The sequence below is a fragment of the Phocoena sinus genome, chromosome 6 (assembly GCF_008692025.1).
Source record: "Phocoena sinus isolate mPhoSin1 chromosome 6, mPhoSin1.pri, whole genome shotgun sequence".
Lineage (NCBI taxonomy): Eukaryota > Metazoa > Chordata > Mammalia > Artiodactyla > Phocoenidae > Phocoena > Phocoena sinus.
Genome location: NC_045768.1, coordinates 47,085,948 through 47,107,813, shown reverse-complemented (window position 1 = coordinate 47,107,813; position 21,866 = coordinate 47,085,948). Strand labels below are relative to the sequence as shown.

Here is a 21,866-nt window from a genome sequence, read left to right as displayed (position 1 = left end):
AATCTTTTTCCTCCAAAGGTCAAGATCTTTATATCCCCATTGTACTTTGAAAGGAAAGTCATTTAATATGCTTCCATGTGGTTAGGGATTTGTAACTAGTTCAAATTGAAGTACCTCCCCAGATGTCATCAGAATGTAGGCAATCTGTTATTAAGAAAAAATATTCAAATAAGTAAGCTAGGAAATAAAATGAAAAAGGGCAATGTTGCAATAGTACAGACAAGGGACAGTCACTAATATCCTCAGGGGAACATACAGCTTTTCTTCAAAATTGTCCAAGAAAGAAGGTATATTTTCTAGTTTATAAATATCCTTGTCAATTTATCATGGAGGATGGTAATTAATAATCAAATCTTGAAGTATTTATCCTTTAACACTATTCAACCTGCTTTTCTCTGATTCTTGTTAACTCAATAACTTTGAGTTTTGTGTGTCCTTTAGGATTCTCTCCAGGCCAACGACACAACCTGACTGAATATTAGGTGTATGTATGAGGTATAAAGCCATTGTCAAGGAAGAGCAAACAAAAGGAAGCTATGGTAAGTAAATGCAATGCATAATCCTGAATTAAGTTTTGGATCATGGGGGGAAAATGCCATAAAGGACATTAGTGGGACAGTTAGAGAAAATTATATGTGAACTGTATATTAGATACTAGTATCTTGTCAATGTTAAATTTCCTGAATTAGATAATTATATTGTGGCTTTGTGAAAGAATTACATTATTTCTAGAAAAAGATACTGAAATGTTTTGTGGTAAAGGGACATGATGGCTAAGAGTTATTCTTAAAAGTTTGTCTCAAGAAAAAAATGAATCTGTATGGAGAATTAGAATGAAAAAAATCAATGTGGGAAAATATTAAAAATTATTAAAAATGATTACTCAGCTATTAAAAAGAATGAAATAATGCCACTTTTAGCAACATGGATGGACCTGGGGATTATCATACTGAGTGAAGTAAGTCAGACAGAGAAAGACAAATATCATATGATATCACTTATATGTGGAATCTAAAAAAAAAACAATACAAATGAACTTATTTACAAAACAGAAACAGACTCACAGACTTAGAGAACAAACTTATGGTTACCAGAGGGGAATGTTTGAGGGGAGGGATACATTGAGAGTTTGGGATTGACACGTACACATGGCTATATTTAAAATAGATAACCAATAAGAACCTACTGTAAAAAAATTTTTTTTAATTAGTGAATAAAAGATATATGAGAGTTCTTTGTGTTGCTGTAGCAGCTCCTCCAAAACTTTGAAATTATTTTAAAATAAAAAGCTTAAAAAAATAGTTGGCATCTTAATCAGATTTGTAAAATATATTTTCCAAGGCCTGATGAATCTTTAAGTGACTCAACAAAAAATTAAAAAATCTAAAATCCTGAAACTCTAGTGAAATCATTTCAGGATAGTGCCATGTCAGCCTCCTATGAACTTTTCTATAAAACTCAGAGATGTCCATTAAAACACAACTAAACTAAACAAAACAAAACTAAATGCTCGTGAAACTAGTTGGCACATGACACTAAAGTAAATGTGCAAAAAAACATTGCAATACCTTTGCCATAGATATTCTACTAGGCAATAAAGTTGACTTTCTAGGGATTTTGGAATTATCCTAAGTGTTTATAGATGTTAATGGATGTGACTATTCTCCCCTGGAATAAAACCACCACCCAGAATCTAAAGACTGATTTAAAGACATGGTCTAGAGCAATCTCAATCACCCCTGGTAATTTTGTGGCCTTGCCTTCGGAGAGAGATGCCATCTCTTCTCCCCTACAGGATGTCAAAGGGATAACTGAGCTATTTCCCTCTCATTTGTATCTTGACTCACGATGATATCTTCCAGACTACCACAGTCTCAGCATGTTACAAGAGTGGCCTTCCATGCCCTCCTGGTAGTCACTGAATTTTGGTATCCAGGGAATTTAGCTATCTTCTCTAATTCTCTTTCCTATATATTCTCTCAGTATAAAAAAGGGAAGCCTCAAATCCATTTCCAGAGAGCATTAAAAAAAAAACCCAAGGTGAATCAGCAAATCAAAGTCTAATTGGGAACTTATGCTTCATGTGAAAATGTAACCTAGTTGTTTGATATACCCTGCAAAAGTCACCAAAAGATAAGAGTTTCATTGATGGTACTTGCACACTTCTAAAAGTCCAAGTGAAATTAGATACTCAAAAAATTACATGCATTGCCCAGGGAAAGGTGTCTTTGGGGTCCATTATTCCCTCCTGAATTATGTGAAGAAATGACTAAAATTTCCTACTTTGAGTTAACTCTATTTTTAGTTGACCACAAGAATTTAAGAAAAATATTTTCTCGCTATTTCTCATTGGTTATTTCAAAATAAACCCAGAAACATGTATCCTAAAAAATGAAAAAAAAAAAAAAAGATGCTAGACATTTGAGAATCCATATCTGACCTCTGATATTGACCTCTGATATTGCCTCTGCCTAAACAGTTACCTCCAACTTTGGTGTTCCTAGAGGTGAAAATACTTCTGCCAGGTGGTTTGAGACAATGAGATCACATTTACAACTGCAGAACTGAATTCTTTATGATAAAATTCCTTAATGTACTTCCTGTAGTCATGGGCTAATAAGATACCCGTTAACTTTTCAAGGTTTTAAGAATTATTGCCAGTATGGCTTTAGAAATCGGAGGAGAAGGAACACAAATAATGTCTAGAGGGTCAGGATGAGCCAATATTAAACAGATTTTTTTGTTGTTGTTTAATCCTGTAATGTCTTATTTATACCAGGAAGATTTAATTTTCAGATATTTAAACTTGCTTCTGGCTTTTGTCTTGTTTTGTGTTCATTCCTCTTTGTTCTACATTTTAAAATGTTCTGGTGGGTTGCCATTACAATATTAACTTGTCTACCTATTTATTTATGCATGGTTTTAAACACATCTTTTCATAATGTAGACACTCTGGTTTTTGGAAAACACAACCTTCCTCTGTATTTGGCTTTTTTCCCTTCTCAGTGTCCTAACATCTTTCAGTTCTCCCTAGACTTTAATTCTTCCTGTTTTCAAAATGGTCATTATGTCCCAAATTGTATAAGATAGTCCAGATGGCAAATTTTATAGGCCCATACAAGTTAGAGAAGCTCTTGCAATTGGGGGTGAAATTATTTCAGGTCTAAGAAGCTAATAAATTTCATTCGTTCACACATTGTTGCACTTGACTATGACAGCTATTAGAATGTCCTAGTAACAGTGTCACTAACTAATCTGTTAATGTAAAATGACAAACTTAATCATTTATATAAAATCTGAATCTGAAAAAGAATGTTATCCTAAAGATTACTAGGCTTAAATTTTAAGCTGCTGAACTAACGGTTTTAGAATATGTATAGTAATATATAAAAAACATTATACTTGGGCTTAAGTCACTTCCCACATGGGAGCACAACAAGAAGAGGCTCTTTGTCTAGGGCACAAATATGTAAATATGGTCCAGTTAGTTTTACAGATGACATTTTCCCAGCTGCTTCCCTTTGATCCCCAGATCTCTGCTCAGAACACTCAGTGCTACCTCGTTGCATAGAACAGCATCTTCCAATGTGGGTTTCTTAATGTTAACTGGTATTAAATGAGGGTGAGGGGAAGGCAAGGCCTCTGGTTAAACAAATTTTGGGGAAAAAAAACTATTAAACAAAAGTAAACAGTTTGTAGGACTTCTCAGAACTTAGACTATGCCAATGTGCAATCTGCAACTCCAACAGGGGAAAATATTATATAGAATTTTTTTTGATGGAACATGTCCAGAGGGAATATTTTGTAGGACTTCTTTCCTCTTTATTCACTGCAAATCTGCTCATCATTAAGGTTCATATCCAGTCAAATTTCCTTCATGAGGCCATTCCCAAGTCCGTCAGTTACTGGTATCACTACCCTTTGGCATATTACTATAATCTTATGGTTCTTCGAATTCTCATTTCCATCATATGCGCCATCATTTTTTTCAGACAGTGTCTTTGTTCTCCACATATTAAAGCATTTTGGATAATGGACCATTCACTATTCACCTATTTTCTACAACACCCACCATCGTGCCTAGAGCTTTGTAGGAACTCAATAAATGCTTGCTGAAGGACTGAAGCCATCTATCTCAAATGTTTGCTATTGATTGCAAGAATTCCTGCAGAAAATAAAATTTGTTTCTTTACCTATTTGAGAATAAGTAGATTAGACTTTTATTTATAAATATATCTTTATGCTCAGTTTAACACTGCTTTTGAGTGACAGGGAGAGTAAATCACCATAACCAAGACTCTATTTAAAAAATTCACACTGAACAAGAATCATGCAAGGTTGTTTTTATTAAGCTTTATGTTTAGATTACATCTAAGTATTTCAGGCATTACTTCATTTGACAAGCAGACATGACATTTTAGGAAACATTTCAACAAACTCCAAGGACTTCACAACTATGGGGAACAGAGCACATCTAGTCTGCAGTTAACAGGTATGGTAAGTACTTCAAGGGGTGGTCAAGGGAAAGAAGATAAATGATAACTGGTCCTCTTTCATAAAATGTTTATCCTAGACAAGTAGCTACAAAGAAAAGCACATGACTGTTACAGAGCTAGAGAGATCTTGCATCCAAATCCATCATTTTCATTACGGGTAGGACTTGGGTGTCACATATCAGAAGGCAGATGATTCCTTCAGAATAAGCTACATATCAAGTTTTCTATGTGTAGTATTAATGCTAATATGATTAGCTCGTGTTTAAAAAATGAAAGAAAGAACAATTTTGCATTTAAAACCCACTATGATATATTAGCCACTGAAGGAGGTGCTTAGCCAATGAGGAGTCATCTCTGCACTCTTGTAGTTTATGAGTTCTTCTGAGAAATTTTGATTGTGACCGTCTTGACCTCTGTGTATTCATGGAGACCATATTCTCCTCTAGAGAGAGGGGGAAAAATGAACAGAATTTAGCAGAGCAGTACAAATATACTATGGTCAATGATAATCAAAGTTTGTTCCTGCTTATCTGGCTAGGGACAATGGAAAATATTTTCTGTGTACAGAACCATTTCAAATAGTAGCTAGCCAACCGTAAGATATCTGGTCTTATATAAATCCCCTTGTGGGAAAATTTTTAAAATAATTTTTTTGCATTTTTAAATGATCATGTACCCTCAGTAGACTTTCAAAGAAATTGTTCAATTTTGACATTTTTTCTGCTTGACTATAAAAGGGCTCAACACACACACACGCACATGCACACGCACACACACACACACACAAATCGGCCCAACAAGAATTTTATCATATCTAGCTTAGGTTCAAATAAATAAGAAGGCTATATTACTAGAGGAAAAGTAGTAATTTATAATCACTTGAGTAGTATAAAACAACTATAAATTCAAGTATAGCTCAGTTTAGTGTATTTACCATGTCCAGTTGATCCAGAAATGAGGAAGGGGCTAAAAATGACCAGGCTTCTATTTTCACTCTTAACTGGCCCTAATATGGCTTAAAACAAAATATTTTCTAGCTGTAGTTCTAATATCTTTTGTTCTTGATTCTTGGCAAAAACAAAAACAAAAACCCCCAAAACCAAAACTCTGACCTTAACTGTTACAACTTTTTATTTGGGGGTGGGGTTGTTTTGTTTTGTTTTGTTTTAAGAGGGGGAGAGGGTTCATTGGCCTAAAATTCAGGGCTTTTGGGCTTTCTGTGGTTGTTGGATTTTTCTATTTATGCAACCCCTGTCATTTGCTTATATAACTCTTAAATCCAACCCAAATGATCAGGAATTAACTTGAGTCAGTCAATTAAAATCCTTGTATCTTATTATCAGGTTTATTGAGACCTATCAGTTTTGGAAACTGTGATGTACCCTTCATTAAAGAGATAACTAAAAAGATTAGGCTAAATTATTCTCTGTATTGTTTTGATGAAAGGATTAAATTACATGTACATAAGAGTACTCTTAAAATCATAACACTCATGCACATGTAGGCTTACAGAGGAAAAAGATCTTGATCTTTTTCTCCCCCTCTCCTTTGGTGAGGTAGACAGGTATGTAGAAGACATCTTTTTCTCGTGGGTAACCTAATCCTCTTACACTGATTATTTTCTTGGGCCATTAAGCTTCTGAAAATACCTTCTAAAAGCTTCAATGAGCATGTTCTTCAAAGTAATTAAAGGGTTTAGCCTCAGTTGTCTGAAACCCATTAAAGGATAATATTTTAGTAAGTATTTTATCTCACAAAGTTAGATATATTAACCCATGATTTTTGCCAATAGGCTTTCCATTGTATTTTGGGTTACATGGACACTTGAAACTCTCAGGAGAGTACAAAGTGTGATAATTGTCTTACTCAAGTTGAAATAGGCCCTGCTTCTTAGTGTTCCGATGTACACAAATTCCTATGTCTATGACATAACACAAAAACATCTTTATATTTCTCTTTATATCACTAGCCTATGAGTTATTGGTTCTGTGCTTCTAAAATTGTCAATGTACCAGTCACCCGGGACCTGATGCAAATGCTGGGGATAGGCCTGAGACTGCGTTTCCAACATACTTTTACGTGATACCCATGCTTCTCATCCAGGGTCCACACTGGAGTGATAAGATGCTAGTAACAGGTTATGCCTGTTTTTCACTCTGTATCCAGAAATGAGCCTGGCACTAATTAAGTAGGCACAGGAAAATGTTTGCTGAACTGGTTTGGCAAATATAATCAAGCAAAAACTACTCACGTTAGCCCACCAGTTTATACCACTTTATCTCTCCCCATTTCTGAAGGGGACAGGAAGAAAGAAATATCTTGTGAGGTGTTGAGAGCCAATTAAGTTTGAAATGGCATACTAGTAAAGTCTCAAGTGACCTATGTTAATCTAAGTAAAAATTAGTGCAATTACACAGAGAGAGGGATTTCTACCATTTAACTCATTCCAGGGCCAGCACCATGACCTGAGATGCAAATCCTGGTTTGGGCACTCAGCATCACCACCACATTGGGCTGTGCATACTACTATTTTCAGCTCTTTGAGAACTCTTTCCAACTGATCAATTCTACCTTTCTATCTTTGAAGATAAACTGTAATTGAACTCTTGGGAGTCATTTGAAGTTATTGCTTCAGTAATTCTCTTTAAACATCTTGCAGCAAATGACTTATTTATTAAATTTGCCAAATTTGGTTTCAGATAGACATTAACACTAGCATTCTCAGCTGGAAGTTTTGAAGTAAAAATTACAGTATAACTTTTTCCTTTGTATTTCAAAGAAGCAAATTATCTATACCCACAGTCCAGATATTTAAGAAATTACTGATGGTTGATTCTTGTTTTCATCCCCCTCTTTATTTGCTTTCCCTATGTCTAGAACATAAAGTTTGACTAAATTGTATTTAACAAAATTGATATGTTTAGTCTACTTTAATTATTTCATCCCTTCTGATTATTTTATCTATGACATTCCTAGGGAAGTGTATTAGATAGCTGGGCCAGCAGTAATCTGATCTTCAGAATAATCTAACTTTTGTTATAGCTCTTTGTACAAAGTAATTAGTGCTGCCAAGGGACTCCCCAATAATGGGTATTATAAAGACAAGGAGCTAGGGAAGGATGAAACCATTTGTTGAGTCCCCGCTTTGTGACAGATACAGTGCTAGGGAATGAAGGCGTAGTATGTTTCCTAACTCTCACAACCATCTTAAGTGGAATATTAACATTTCCCTTTTAAATAGGAAAAAATAGATGTTCAGAAGTTAGGCAACTGGAACTGGACTCTGTGGCTAGCAAGAGGTGGAGTCAGAGTTCACAGGCAGGCTGGTTAGTCTCCAGTTATGTTTACTATGCCGTGTGCACCTTTGACAAATTGATCTTTTGCCCACTCCACCTCTCCATCAACATTCTAAAGCTATCTATCGCTTTCCCTGCTCCACTAATATATGTAAGCCGATTTTCTTGAATTCAAGGCTTCTTAATCTGTATCCTATTTAACTCTGAAATCACACTTCTCACCCCCATAAATCCCCACCTGTCAGGCAAATTCACTAACCCCTCAACATGCCACATAGAACATTCCTTCAAGAATGCCCTCTTATCTGCTTCCTAACATCCTACACTTGTTACATGCCCTAGATCAAGTCCTACCTTTTCTGTTAGGTCTTCTCTTATTCTATAAACGGTCTTTAAGTTTTTATCCGCTGCATTTTCACCAGGGTTAAAACCACAAAATCTCAAGCATGGAAAGGAGCTCATAGACCTTTTACTTCCTTCTCCCATTCCTATCCCCACCACAAATGCTGAGCTTGTCTGACAGATGAAAGTAGTGAGAGTTAGCGAGGTGACGTGAATGTTATAGTCTGGTGGTGCCCAGATTTTCCGTCCTCTGATACTGCGCTCTCCATTTTAACTGCTTCTCTACCTTCGCGAGGCACAGACTCCCAGTCTGTTACTATTTATTTCATAGTGTGTGTTGGTTATTTTGCTCTCTCTATATTTTTACATGTTCCTCCTGCCACCACGATTATATGGAAGGTGGAACGTGGTACCGTGTTTCTGGGGCTCCTAGGACCTCATATACATAGTAACTACTTAATGAAAGTATATTGAGAAGGAGAATGGATCATTTTAACATGCCCTTTTTTCACTGACTCCCCAGTGGTAGTTGTTTCGTTGTGATTTTGCTGATTTATTTAAATGACAAGTACCTGGCTCTTTAAGGCACTCATGACCTTTAGAAGCTGAGACTCACTTTTACTTGCTGTTTACGAAATGAGCAGCTTTACTATGTTTGATTCCATAAGGTTTGAATATAATGTGTCTTTTCCTGATGATTTTTAAAATTTGTTGATAAATATGAGAAAATTTTAAGAAATAAAATGGTTAAAAGTGCTTGAACAAAATTGACCAAACACATTGCCACTACTTTCTGTGTGTAAATATGTATGTGCACGTTTTTAAAAAGTCAATATTTCCTGGATTGAAAAGCAACTGAAGGCTCATAAATGCATTTGTATAATATATACAACCTAGTATATATACAATCTAATATATCCTCAATCTAGTCATGACTATAAAACATGTTTTCCTTAGTTAAATTTTTCTTTCAGTTTAGATTTTAGTACCAAAAATAACTCTTTCAGGTTATTTTAGAGTCTACATCAAAAATATTACAACAAATGAGAATCATTACTCCTACACTGAAAAGTTTTTTGATATAAAGACACCTAATTTACTTATGTAAGAGGCATGTTCAAATAGCTAAACTGTTCTTATATTTGCACACTTCTTACAATCACCAATTTGTAGTTTCCACCTCCTTTCTGGAAATTGTTTCCCCAATATATTACATTCATGTATACAGCAAACAATTCTAAAAGTAAGCAGTATTTCAGTAACCAATGTAAAGTGCTTAGTATGATCCCTTGTGAATTGTAAGAGTTTAATAAATTGTATTTCCCTCTGCCATCACCTGTTTGCACTTTTTGGGGTAAATCCAGCATTTAAAAAGCTGTTTGACAGTATTAATCTCCAGGAAAGAACAGAGGCAGGTTTTAATCTGAGTAGTAATAGGATTAATTCCTTGAGAGTGAGAACCATTTTTATCAAGATAAGTATTTATCTTAATGAAAGTTAATCTTACAGTTCTCGACCATTTCCAGACATCTTGAATCCACCAAAGGGGCACTGGGCAGATACCACACTATAGCAGTTAACCCTGAAAAGAAAATAAGTACGTTATAGGTCATACTTAACCTATGAAATAACTCCTAAATTTGGAATTTTTGAAATTCAGAGAGTTCTTTAACAACTCCATTAATTTTAATATTACATAGTCATTTTTGAGCAAAAGTAGCACTATTAATTAGAATGCAGGAGTATAAGCATATGTATATATACTGCCTAGGAATTTTTAAAAAAATGGTCCAGCTCTGTGTGTGGATAGCCATTTTGGCAGTACATCATGTCCCTGAGAAGTTACAGCTTGAATTATAAAAGATAGACTACCCAACGTACCATAAGAGGAAGGATATGGTCTGTGAGAGACGAGTTTGTTGGATGGGTGTTCTTTACTGCCTATGCTCAGTAAGCCTTGTAGTTCTCTTGTGGTTGTATACTTAACAGGCTAGAATTAATTTTCTTTTATAATTGTAATATGTCTCATATTACTTAGTTCACTTTTTTCATTAATTAATTCAAAAAATTGCTTAGACAGAGGCCTTGACAGGAGTTGGATTTCATTATTAATCTGCTTATCCCTTGCCATGTTTTAAAAAATGTTTCAAAATGCTTTTATGAACATATAATTATAAAAACATGAATAATTAGAATTTAAAAAAATTAAAAGACCTACATCCAGACTCAGTCACAGAAACTGATATAATTGGTGGGTTTGACGTACACCCTCCTCTACCCAAATCAGTGTAGATATTTTTAAAGCTCCCCATACAACTCTACTGTACAGCCAGGGTTGAGAATCACTGCTTTAGAGTCTGAAATAGGTCTGAATCTCAGCTGTCATTTATTGCATGATCTCGATCAGTTATGCAACCTCACTAAGCTTCTGCTTTTCCATCCATAAATTTGCCATACCAATTAACAGTTGTAGTAAGGTAACATGAGATAATGAATGTGAAGACTGCCACGTGGTGCTTAGCATAGAGTGCATACTGACTAAATCATGAATGTCCCTTTGCTTAAGAAAAAAGATTCTAGAGCTATCAAGAGGGGCAAGGATTTCTTGGCTGTCTCTCAAGGATAGATACTTTTCAATGTCCAGTGGATTTGGTTGTGACATTATCGGGAAGAAAATAATCTTGGGCTGTTGATGGGACTGAGGGGACAAAGTGAGGTCTGATGGAAAAAAAATTACTAACAAGGCAGTCCAGAGATGGGGGGCTGGGCAGGGGATGTGACAGTTTGAGAGACATAGCCTTGGCACTTATATACTCTAAATTAAAGTGTAAACATCAGAGATATAAACCAGGTCAAAAATAAAACAGGGCTTCCCTGGTGGCGCAGTGGTTGAGAGTCCGCCTGCCGATGCAGGGGATGCGGGTTCGTGCCCCGGTCCGGGAGGATCCCACATGCCGCGGAGCGGCTGGGCCCGTGACCCATGGCCGCTGGGCCTGCGCGTCCGGAGCCTGTGCTCCGCAACGGGAGAGGCCACAACAGTGAGAGGCCCGCGTACCACAAAAAAAAAATAAAAATAAAATAAAACAGACATGCTCCTCAAAATGCAATATGTTCTTCCAATTTAAGACCTTCAGACATCTCTAATAGTCCCAGAGTAAAAAGCTGATGTAAGAACTAAATGCTTGTATACATAAGGGCACTGAATAAATACTGTCTTACTATCTGATTATCTTGATTAAACAGAACTTTTATCTCCCTTGTGTGTAGCATAGTACCAAGTGCCTAGAAATTATTTATAATAATAATACATATTGTATTAGCCAAACATCAATAAAGTACTTTGGGCAAGTAATTTCAGAAGGCTGGATAGAGTTAAATATATATATGTGTCTGTGTATATATATATATAGATAGATAGATATAGATATGTGTATATATATATATATATATATGCTATATCTATCTATCTATCTATCTATCTTCTATGCTCTTCTAAAGTTCTTCCAATACAGCAGGATTTTTGTTTGTTTGTTTTATTTTCAAACAGCAGGCCATGTGATTCCAAACAAAAAATCAAAGTCAGAAAAAATTCAAAGTAGCCTGTTAATGTGGTTAACATTGAAAACGTGGTATTACATAGGTTTGACTTACCACACTGTCCCGGCCTGCAGAGCAGAGGAGACTGTGATGGCTTTATCAATATCTTTGGTAAAAATTCCTGCTGATAAGCCATAGAAAGTATTGTTTGCTCTCTTGATTACATCATCTAAAGATTTAAACTTCATGATTTGCTGCACTGGTCCAAATATCTATACCACAAGAAATGAATGAAATAAATCAAAGTAATAGGTTACAACTAAATATTTATTTTGTATTATAGTTATAAATATAAATCTATGTAATATATAAATAAAAGATTTATATTTATTATATTTCATGTAAATATACTTATGTTTTATATTGACTATAAGGTACTTGGCACACAGTGAGCAATCACTAAATGTTTTTTTATTATCAATAAAAACAACCAAAACTGCAGACCAATATCCCTTAAACCACAGGCCAATATCAACTACAGCAAATATTCCTTAAAAATATTAGCAAATAGTGTTCAACAATACCTACAAAGAATTGTACACCATCACCAAGTGAGGTTCATTCTAGAGATGCGAGTCTGGTTCAGTATTCAAAAATCAATCAATATAATACATCATATTAATAGAATGAAGGTAAAATATCATATAATCATCTCAATTGATGCAGAAAAAGCATTTGACAAAAATCCAACCTCTTTTCCCCCTTAACAGATTAAAAATAGAAAGGCACTTCTGAACCTGATCAAAGGCAGTTATGAAAAATCTTACAGTTAACATCATACTCAATGATATGATACTGAATGCTTTTCCCCTAAGATAGGGAGCAAAGCAAGATGTCCACTTTTACTACTCTTATTCAACATAGTGCTGGAATTCTAGCAAGTGAAAAAGGCAAGAGGAAATAAAAGGCATATAGATTAGAAACAAAGGAATAAAATTGTCCCTATTTGTAGGTGACATGATTGTCTACATGTAAATTCCCAAGGAATATCCAAAAATCTTCTAGAATACCTGAGCTCAGTGATGTCACAGGATGCAAGAAAATATACAAAAATCAAATATACTTGTATATACTAGCAATGAACATGTGCATACTGAAATGAGAAATACCATTTACAATCACTCAGAAAATACTTAGGTATAAATCCAATAAAACACATATAGGACTTGTTATCAGAAATTACAAAATGCTAATGAAAGAAATAAAGGAAGTTATAAATAAATGGAGAGATCTAGTATATTCAATAACTGGAAGATTTAGTACAATAAAAACATTAATTCTCCCCAAATTGATATATACACAGTTTTAACACAACTCCTCTCAAAATTCCAGCAAGATTTTTTAGTATATATGGACAAGGTTATTCTAAACTTTATATGGAAGAGCAAAGGAATTAGCTTAGATAAAACAATTTTGAAAAAGAAGACTAAAGTGAGAGGACTCAGTCTTTCCAATCTCAAGACTTATTATACAGCTACCAAAATCAAAGGAGTATACTCAATATTTTGTAATAACCTATAAGGGAAAAGAATCTGAAAAAGAATATATATATATATTCATATATATATGAATCACTTTGCTGTACACCTGAAGCTAACACAGCATTGTAAATCAACTATACTTCAATAAAAGTAAATAAATTAAAAAAGAGGGTATAAGTAGAGAAATAGACACATAGATCAATTGAAGAGTAGAGAACCCAGAAATTGATACACACACAAATATGCACAACTGAACTTTCACAGTTGCAAGAGTAATGGAATGGAAGAAAAACACCTTTTCAACAAATGATGCTGAAGCAATTGAACATATCAGCAAAAACAAACGAACAAACAACCTTGACTTAAATCTCACACCTTGTATAAAAATTAACCTAAAATGGATCATAGACTTAAGTGTAAAACATAGACTATAAAGCTTTCAGAAAGAATAAAAAAATTACACGGAAAAAAGTATTTTTGGATTTAGGAGTAAACAAAGAGTAGTTCATAGAGTTGACACCAAAAATACTATCCATAAAAAGAAAAATGGATAAATTGGACTTCTGTAAAATTAAAAACTTCTGTTCTGAGAAAGACCCTGGTAAAGAAGATGAAAAGACAAGCTACAGCCTGGAAGGAAATATTTGTGAACCACACATCCAAAAAAAGATCAGTATCAAGAATGTATAAGGGGCTCTCGAAACTCAACAGTAAAAAGCACACAATCCAATTAGAACATGAGCAAAAAAAATGAAGAGACATTTCATCAAGGAAGTTATCAGATGGCAAATAAGCTCATTAAAGATGTTCAATATCACTGGCCACTAAGGAAATGCAAATTTAAACCTCAGTGAGCTATCACACCTATCAGAATGGCTAAAATAAAAAATAGTCACAACAAATGTTAGCAAGGATGCAAAGAAATTAGGATCATTCATACATTGCTAAGGGGAATGTGAAATCGTTCAGCCACTCTGGAAAACAGTTTGGCAATTTCTTAAAAAGTTGCATCTACCATATGACCTAGCATTATACTCCTGGGCACTTATCCCAGAGAAATGAAGACTTACGTTCACACAAAAAACCTGTATACTGATGTTTATAACAGCATTATTAAAAGTAGCCCCAAACTGGAAACAGCCCAAAGTTCTTCAAAGGGTGAATTGTTAAACAAACTGTGGTGCACCCATACTATGAAATACTACTCATCAATAAACAGGAACAAACTATCCTTACGTGCAACAACCTAGATGAATCTATAGAGAATTACGCTGAGTGAAAAAAAGCTAATCCCAAAAGATTGCATGAAGTATGAATCCACTTACGTAACATTCTTGAAATGACAAAATTACAGAAATAAAGAAGAGATTAGTGTTTAAGAGAAAGCCAAGGGTTGAGGATGGGATGGTGTAGGAAGGATAATAGATTTGGCTATTAAAGGGAAACATGAGAGATTCACGTGGTGATGAAATGCTCTGTGTCTTGACTGTATCAATGTTAACATACTTGCTGTGATATTATATTATAGATTTGTAAGATGTTATCAATGATGGAAACTGGATAAAGAGTACATGGGATCTTTCTGTATTCTCACAATGGCAACTGAATCTACAATTATCTCAAAATAAGGAGTTGAATTTAAAAAAACAGAATATCACTTTATTCTTTTCCAATTATTTTCAAATATATTATTTCCAAAGGAGAAGAAGCAACAATGAACGTGGAATTGTATTTTCTATTACTTTAAATCTGTGAAGGAAGCACCTAGAAATTGCTAAGCATCCTGATCTGCAGTCCACTGGAAGTTCTTGGCCTGCCCAGTGAGCTAGCTCCTGACTATTTTTAGTCTTAATCAAAAATAAATTAATCCTTTATCAGTATTAGAAATGAAAAGTAACATTTATTGGAAAAGGTGTTCAAAGAGCTGAGAATGTTACAGTAATACTTTGTATACATCCATGCAGACAAAATATGGCAACAAAGGGAACAGAACAGAATGAAACCATTTACCTCCTCTTTGGCAATGCGCATCTCATCAGTAACATTGGAGAAAACCGTGGGCTGGATAAAGTAGCCTTTATTCCCCCATGGACCTCCGCCACACTCCAGTTTGGCCCCTTCCTTCTTCCCACTTTCAATGAGGTCAAGTATTTTTTCATATTGTTCCTTATCAATCTAATATCACATGAAAAGGAAAAAAAAATAGCAACTCGTAAAGATAATACTTTGCCCGGCCTGTAAATAAAGGTTTCAAAATGCTAGGCTATTGTTATTAAGTTAAATATTCAACCTAAACAGCTGACAGAGGCTCAGATTTATTGTTGGGTATATTTTATCTCAAGACTTTTCTGGAAAGAATCCTTGAAGATAAATATTTGTATTTAGTGTTTGTTTCACAGCCATGTAAGAGAAGTGTATTGGCACTGCAAACGTGTAAACCTTTTCACACAACTGTCATTTATTTACAGGAAGAAATGTCTGTTAATCATCAACCACACTTAACCTGGAAACTGTAATCCTAAATGAAATTAAAAGGTGAAAGAAGAAAAAGAAAACTTTGATACTGGGTTAATTAGACATGGCAGTTGGAAAGCAGATGCTTTGTGACTTTAGGAAGATTCCTCGACCTCTGCTTCTCTTCATCCTGACCATCCCCTTGTGGCAGGGTTCATGCTGACCACAGCCTGGTTATCCCACCCAGTTTAAGTCCCCCTGGGGCAGCGAGTAGGTCTGGTTCTAATTTCTGACCTGTCCTGATTGTTGCCAACTTGCTTTGTTAAATGGACCACATCTAAATATATTACAAGAACTACAGAACTTAAATGGTTTATTTTTACAAGGAAAAGAATGACTACAGAGTTCTACCTGGGAACCTCAGGAGCCCATACTTCTCCTCCATGCACTGGAATTGGGACTACCTATTGCCTCAGTTCCTATTTGGGGGGGTTGAAGGACTGGGTGATTCTTGGACTCCAAATCACTGGTGAAGACTGCCTTGTCTCAGATGTGGCTAGGGTTAGGTTTTAAAGGAAAAACATTGGAGATCCTGGAGTTAAGGTGTGAGCCTCTTGTCAATTTGCCTTGACTCTTCTGACTACTTAAAAACTGTTGTTCTTTATCGTCCTCTATGACTCTGTAATCTCCCCTATCTTCTAAATCCCAGGAAAAGTTTTCAGAGTTCTCACTGCACACAATCCAGCTCCATATCCAATTAGATTAAATACTATTTACACATATAACAAATTCTTCCTTGGTAAAGTCCTTTTCCAATCTGATTTCAAAGACCAAAATATACATTTCCTTAAAAAGTTGGAAATAATCAGTATTTTCATTTGAAAAAGAAGTTATGATATCCACATATATATATAATTTTATATTATAAATTAGAATATATATTAAAGCTTAGTAAATGAGTGTCTCTTTCCATAAGCTCTTTCTTATAACAACAAGTGAGTATTTCAAAGGGTAAAGAAGCTTCAGGGGCTTTTCGGTCTTTTACTCAAAGTCCCAACATATCTACTTTTTCTACTTATTCAGTGCAACCTGTGACAAAAATATTTTCACTTATCAAGTTTAAATTATTATGTTAAGTAGTTAGATCACTGGATTATTTACTTAAGAACGCTATGAATGGAAATTTTCTTAAAATGAAGCATTCTAGCTCAATTTTTGAGCCTCCGGTTGAATTGTGCAGATCCCCTGATGGGGGAAAATATTGCCCAACAATGTTTAATATTAAGTATCTTCTCTTCCCTTCCTCTCTCTTCTTTTCTTTCCTCTTCACATATATATTTCTTTCTATCTATCAATCTGTCTATCTATCATCTATCTTATGTCTGTTTGATAGATGTGTATCGCAAATGGGAAACGTGTTTACTTTTACATAGATAGATAAATAGACAGATATTTAGAGAAAAACAATCACAGCTAAAGCCTTAGAATCCCATCCTTTTTTAGAATGGGAGACCAAGTCAAAATTGAATTTAATACATGTCTTGGCATCCATTTGGAAAGTTACCCAATATGATCAAAATTAGCAACTACTTCTATGTAGTTACTAAACACAAAGATAAATACAAAATATAACAAGATTAGACTTAACAAAACGTGTTACTTCATTTACCAGTTAGGTTATTTTAGGGCTTTTAGATTTCAATATTTGGTATTGCCTAAGTCCTAAAATTTTCCTACTTGGGTATCTTGTCATGAGCAGGAAAATCCAAGACAGCCTTTTAACTTTCTAGACTGTAAGCTCTATGAGATCAGGTAGAAACTCTGCTCTGGATCAAGACCTCAAAGGGCAGGAGTAAATTTAGAACCAAAGGTCCAGGAGCTTGAAAGCAGACAATGAACAGAGAACTGTGTAACAAAGAGGGAAGGATGAGCTTTGGATAAGAGAGACACTCTTGTTGACAGTGGTTCTAAGCAGACAGAAGAAAATGGGAACCCTAGGGGATCATTGAGCTTTAACAACTAAAATGGGAAGTTTGCCACAAAGCCAGGAACTCGGGACTTTTTAAGGCACTCATGCTATCTTTAGAAGGTCAAGTGACTAAAGACTTTGGAGAGAATTTATAGAGGTGTGCCAGCTGCCTGTATCTGGGATTGGAAGCCGAGAAAAAGGATTGATGCTGAGGAAAGAATAAATGATAGGATTGTTTAAGAACTTCCAAGTGGATAGGAACTGTAAATAGGGATTCAGAGGTGTACAGATCGAGGAAAACAAATTTACAGCATCTGTTATTTTTTCTCACATCTTTAATTTCCAACATATCTCTTCAACTGTTTCTGGATGTGATAACCAGGCAACACAAAACCAGGATACTTTCTTTACCATTGGGAGTTAGATTCATTATTTTTTTAATCACCAAACTGATACAGTATTGTCACCTGGGAAGATATGCGAATGGGAAGTAATCGTATTCAGGTAAAACCAAGTCTAGAGAAGATACTTTATTCTTGTGCCTGGTGAATGCTGTTCCGTCTATTTTACACTCACCTGAGGGCCTTGATTGACTCCTGGGGTTAGAGGATTTCCAAGAACATACTTTCTAGCCTGCTCAACACTCTTTCGAACAAACTCATCATAAATTGATTCTTCTACAAAGAGCCGGGATGCAGCTATACAACATTGGCCCTGGTGGTAGAATACCCCGTGGTGTGCAAATGCAACAGCACTGTCCACTGCAAAGAAGACATTCATGTTAAAGAAGAGATGTTTTCTAACGATTATATATTTTTATACATCTTTCTCAGAGGTGATATGGTGGTATAAAAATATCATGAGTCATATAGTCATAGATTCAGTATATTCTACCTCATTAGCCAGGTGACACAATAACCTTTCTGATCCTTTATTTGCTACTAAAGTGGTAGTAAAAATAGTAGACTCTGAAATAATAGTAGTTTTTAATACAACTTTAATATGCACAATTCCAAGAATGTGGAAACTATCCTAAGATCAAATCTCACTGCAAGTGATTTTTATAAATATCTCCATTTATAATTAGACGACTGTGAATATTTCTTTCAGGCCTCAGGTTTTAACTAATGACAAAGAAAATATAAAATATCCATTACATTAAATAAGAATTTAAAAACATTCTTAGATACCCTAATCAATAGAAAAAGTGATATTTCTGAAAACAAAAAACCCCATTAAACCCCCCCAAACCTCCAAACAACTAATACTCAGAATTGCTCACCCACCTTACAACCCTATTCTATGAAAACATTTTTCCAAATTTATGTAAAGTGTGCCATGTTATTTCATATATGCCTATAAATTCTTCTTATCTGTTTATTTGAGATGGTTATGTGGGTCTTAAAAAGAGGAAATAGTTTGCTTCATTAGTAGATCCTAAACAACCAGAAGAAAGTTTTCTTTGCATTTTAATTTTCTAAATGCAGAAGGTTTAATTTAACATTGTAGCAACTGGATATTGTTATCTTTATTTTGTGAACTAATCACATCTGCTTAGCTGTAGTGAAAGCAGTTTACAGGAAGATTTGGTAAAATCAGAAATCTTGTCATGTCTGTAGAATGTATAAGATAGTGTGCTCTAAAAAGCTTCGGGTAAGATCACAGTAACAACATAAGTCATTTGTGTTGATTGCCTCAGACCAATAATGCAGCTCTTAAAGAGACAGATGAATGTTTGACCTTCTTTTTCTGCTGGAAATAATTGCAGGATTCTACTTGATAATATAATCAGGATGAACCTAGGATATTGTATAATGGAGTCACATCATAATTAGAGATTTAATATATATAAATTCAACTACACCTGCTAGAAAAAAATGAGAGAAATTACTTAAATAGTAGGCATCCTTTTCCTCTTGCCATTTTATTCAATGAGCGTGTGACCCAGAGAGAAGGGAGACGACAAATGTTCAACTTGCTGTCTCTCCAGCTGGTCTCAGTCCAACGTGTCTGAGGGTATCTCACCACGCTTAAGGTGATGCTAATATTTAAAGGTATGGAATTAAGAATATACATTATGGCCCCTAAATGCAAAATAGTTAGTTTCTCTAGAGTTCAGCTGAGAAAATAGCAATCTATTCCAAACCAAGAAATTGTGTCTGTGTTGGACTTATCTAGGCGTTATAACTTTAGGACAATTTAAGAGATTTTTAAGAGTAATTTTGGACTCTGGTTAATGCCTTACACCTTGACGTTAGAAGCAAACCCTGCACTGTATGGCATTGCCAGACACCAAAAAGAAGGGTGAGAAGTGAGCAGAGTGACTTTTACTCACGGTCGGCATCAGCAAACACTATGCAAGGACTTTTTCCTCCGAGTTCCAGGGTCACCCTCTTCAGATTGCTTTTCCCAGCAGCTTCTTTGATCATTTTGCCAACCTGAAATGGAGCATTACAAAGGAGGAGGCTTAATCTGCTCTCATGAAGGCAGGTTTCTTTAGCGATTTAAATTTATACGATGTTTGTGCCACAGTTACGTTTCATTAGGGAGAAGTGGCATTTTTCCAGATTTGGCACGTTCAGATACCAAAGACTTCTCCATCCAAACATAAACATATGATGGATCATGAAAACAGATATATTGAACGTGATAGCTGATCTTGATGTACATGATCTTGATGTACATGGCTAGACAGGTTATTTTTCATTTTAATCAGAACTTCGTCATTCTTCTGATCAGTCTGACAAATCATGATCCAACCATAATTTATCTATTTTGACTTTTCATCCTTCTGTTGAAATCCAGAAAACTCTATCCAGACAAAGTGGCGTATTTACCAGCCTCGAATCTCTCTCTGCTTCTCGTTTATAATGAGACCCAAAGGTCTTACCCCGACTTGGGCTGCCTCCATTCCTACCCTTCCTTAGGGTCCAGCTCGTATCTTAGCTCCTCTTTGAAGCCATCTATGATGACTCAAGGTGAACATGACCCTTTCTTTCTCTGATCTCCAATAAGTGCCCTCATGAGGACTCGTTTCAGAGTTTCTCTTGGATTGTACTATTTGTATAAATATCAATTTCCCAAACAGATGTTGCCTCCCTGGTAGCAGTGACAATGTCCTATCATTGCATACCTTTTCTCAGCACTGTCTGTCAGAGTGGGCTCACTTAACTATTGATGAACTGATATCCCCTCTCCCCCATGGCTCCCACTCTCACTTTCCCTCTTTCTCATGCTGTCCTCCATACCTTTGAAGAGTGGAGTTTGGAGAAAGAAATTGGGTCTGTGTTCTGTGCTGCTACTTCAGTTAGCTGGAATCCTACTGTTTTTTTTGTTTGTTTGTTTGTTTTCTTATTAATGCTAGTGGCCTCTCTTCAGAGAAAGAGTTTTCATTTTTTTTCTTTATGGATCACTTCCTATGAAGATTAGTTTCTGCATTTCTTTATATTTTTCTCATTTCTAAAATCTGGCCTGTTTTATAATTATTTCTTCTTTCTTTCTTTCTTTAATATAACTATTTCTTCCTTATTATTTTTTATTGAAGTCTTAGTACACTAAAAGAATCTTTGCTTTTCTTTTTACAAGGTGATTCATTTTATGTTGCTTCTTTTATTCTCTGGATTTCTTTTCCTCAACACATCAGATTTTAAGAAAAAGTTTCTATCTCAACTGAATAAATGTTAAGTAGACGCTTGCTTGAATGTGTGTTTAAATTTTGACTGTTGAACCGACTCCTACTGTGCATTACAGAGTAGATCATTAATTAATCTGCTGATGTTTTCATCTTATTTAAAATCTTCATGCACTAAATCAAACCCTTAAATGTAGGTTAATAAAAATAAACTAAAAGTAGACTGGCAATGGAGAAACCCTGTTTGAAATTTCTCTTATATCCCATTTTGGTTCCATAACATATTTCTTATGACCACTCTCAAAAATTGAATTTTCATTTGAGGTGATTAAGAATTTTGTATTTTCTAGATAATAATCTTTGCCTTTCTCCCTTTGAATTCTCCAAATTCTTTCTCTGCATCTTTCTTTTATTTTCTGGGGGTTTTGGGGGTTTTTTTGGTTTGTTTTTAGCTTAGAAAGATTTGCTGGAGAAACTTTATTAAAGCAGATAATTTTTGTCTTGGGGAAGGGAGTAAGATCAGAGGCATTTTCCTAAAAGCTACAAATGTCAAAAGAACTAGCATGAAGAATGGTTAGCGGTACGAGTGAGAAAGAAAGG

General features: G+C 35.0%; 1 protein-coding gene across 2 annotated transcripts in view; it reads right to left on the bottom strand.

Moving 5' to 3' along the window:
• Window positions 1-4,328: 4,328 nt before the first annotated feature.
• Window positions 4,329-21,866, bottom strand: part of ALDH1A1 (aldehyde dehydrogenase 1 family member A1) — a 54,125-nt gene continuing 36,587 nt past the window's right edge. For both annotated transcript variants that reach the window (XM_032636137.1, XM_032636138.1), the window contains exons 8-13: window positions 19,971-20,073; window positions 18,212-18,396; window positions 15,223-15,387; window positions 11,786-11,943; window positions 9,642-9,716; window positions 4,329-4,938 (exon numbers count right to left, since the gene is read on the bottom strand). In XM_032636137.1, coding sequence (XP_032492028.1) covers window positions 4,866-4,938; window positions 9,642-9,716; window positions 11,786-11,943; window positions 15,223-15,387; window positions 18,212-18,396; window positions 19,971-20,073 — 759 coding nt within the window. In that variant the 3' untranslated portion in view covers window positions 4,329-4,865. The remainder of the gene's footprint in view (window positions 4,939-9,641; window positions 9,717-11,785; window positions 11,944-15,222; window positions 15,388-18,211; window positions 18,397-19,970; window positions 20,074-21,866) is intronic.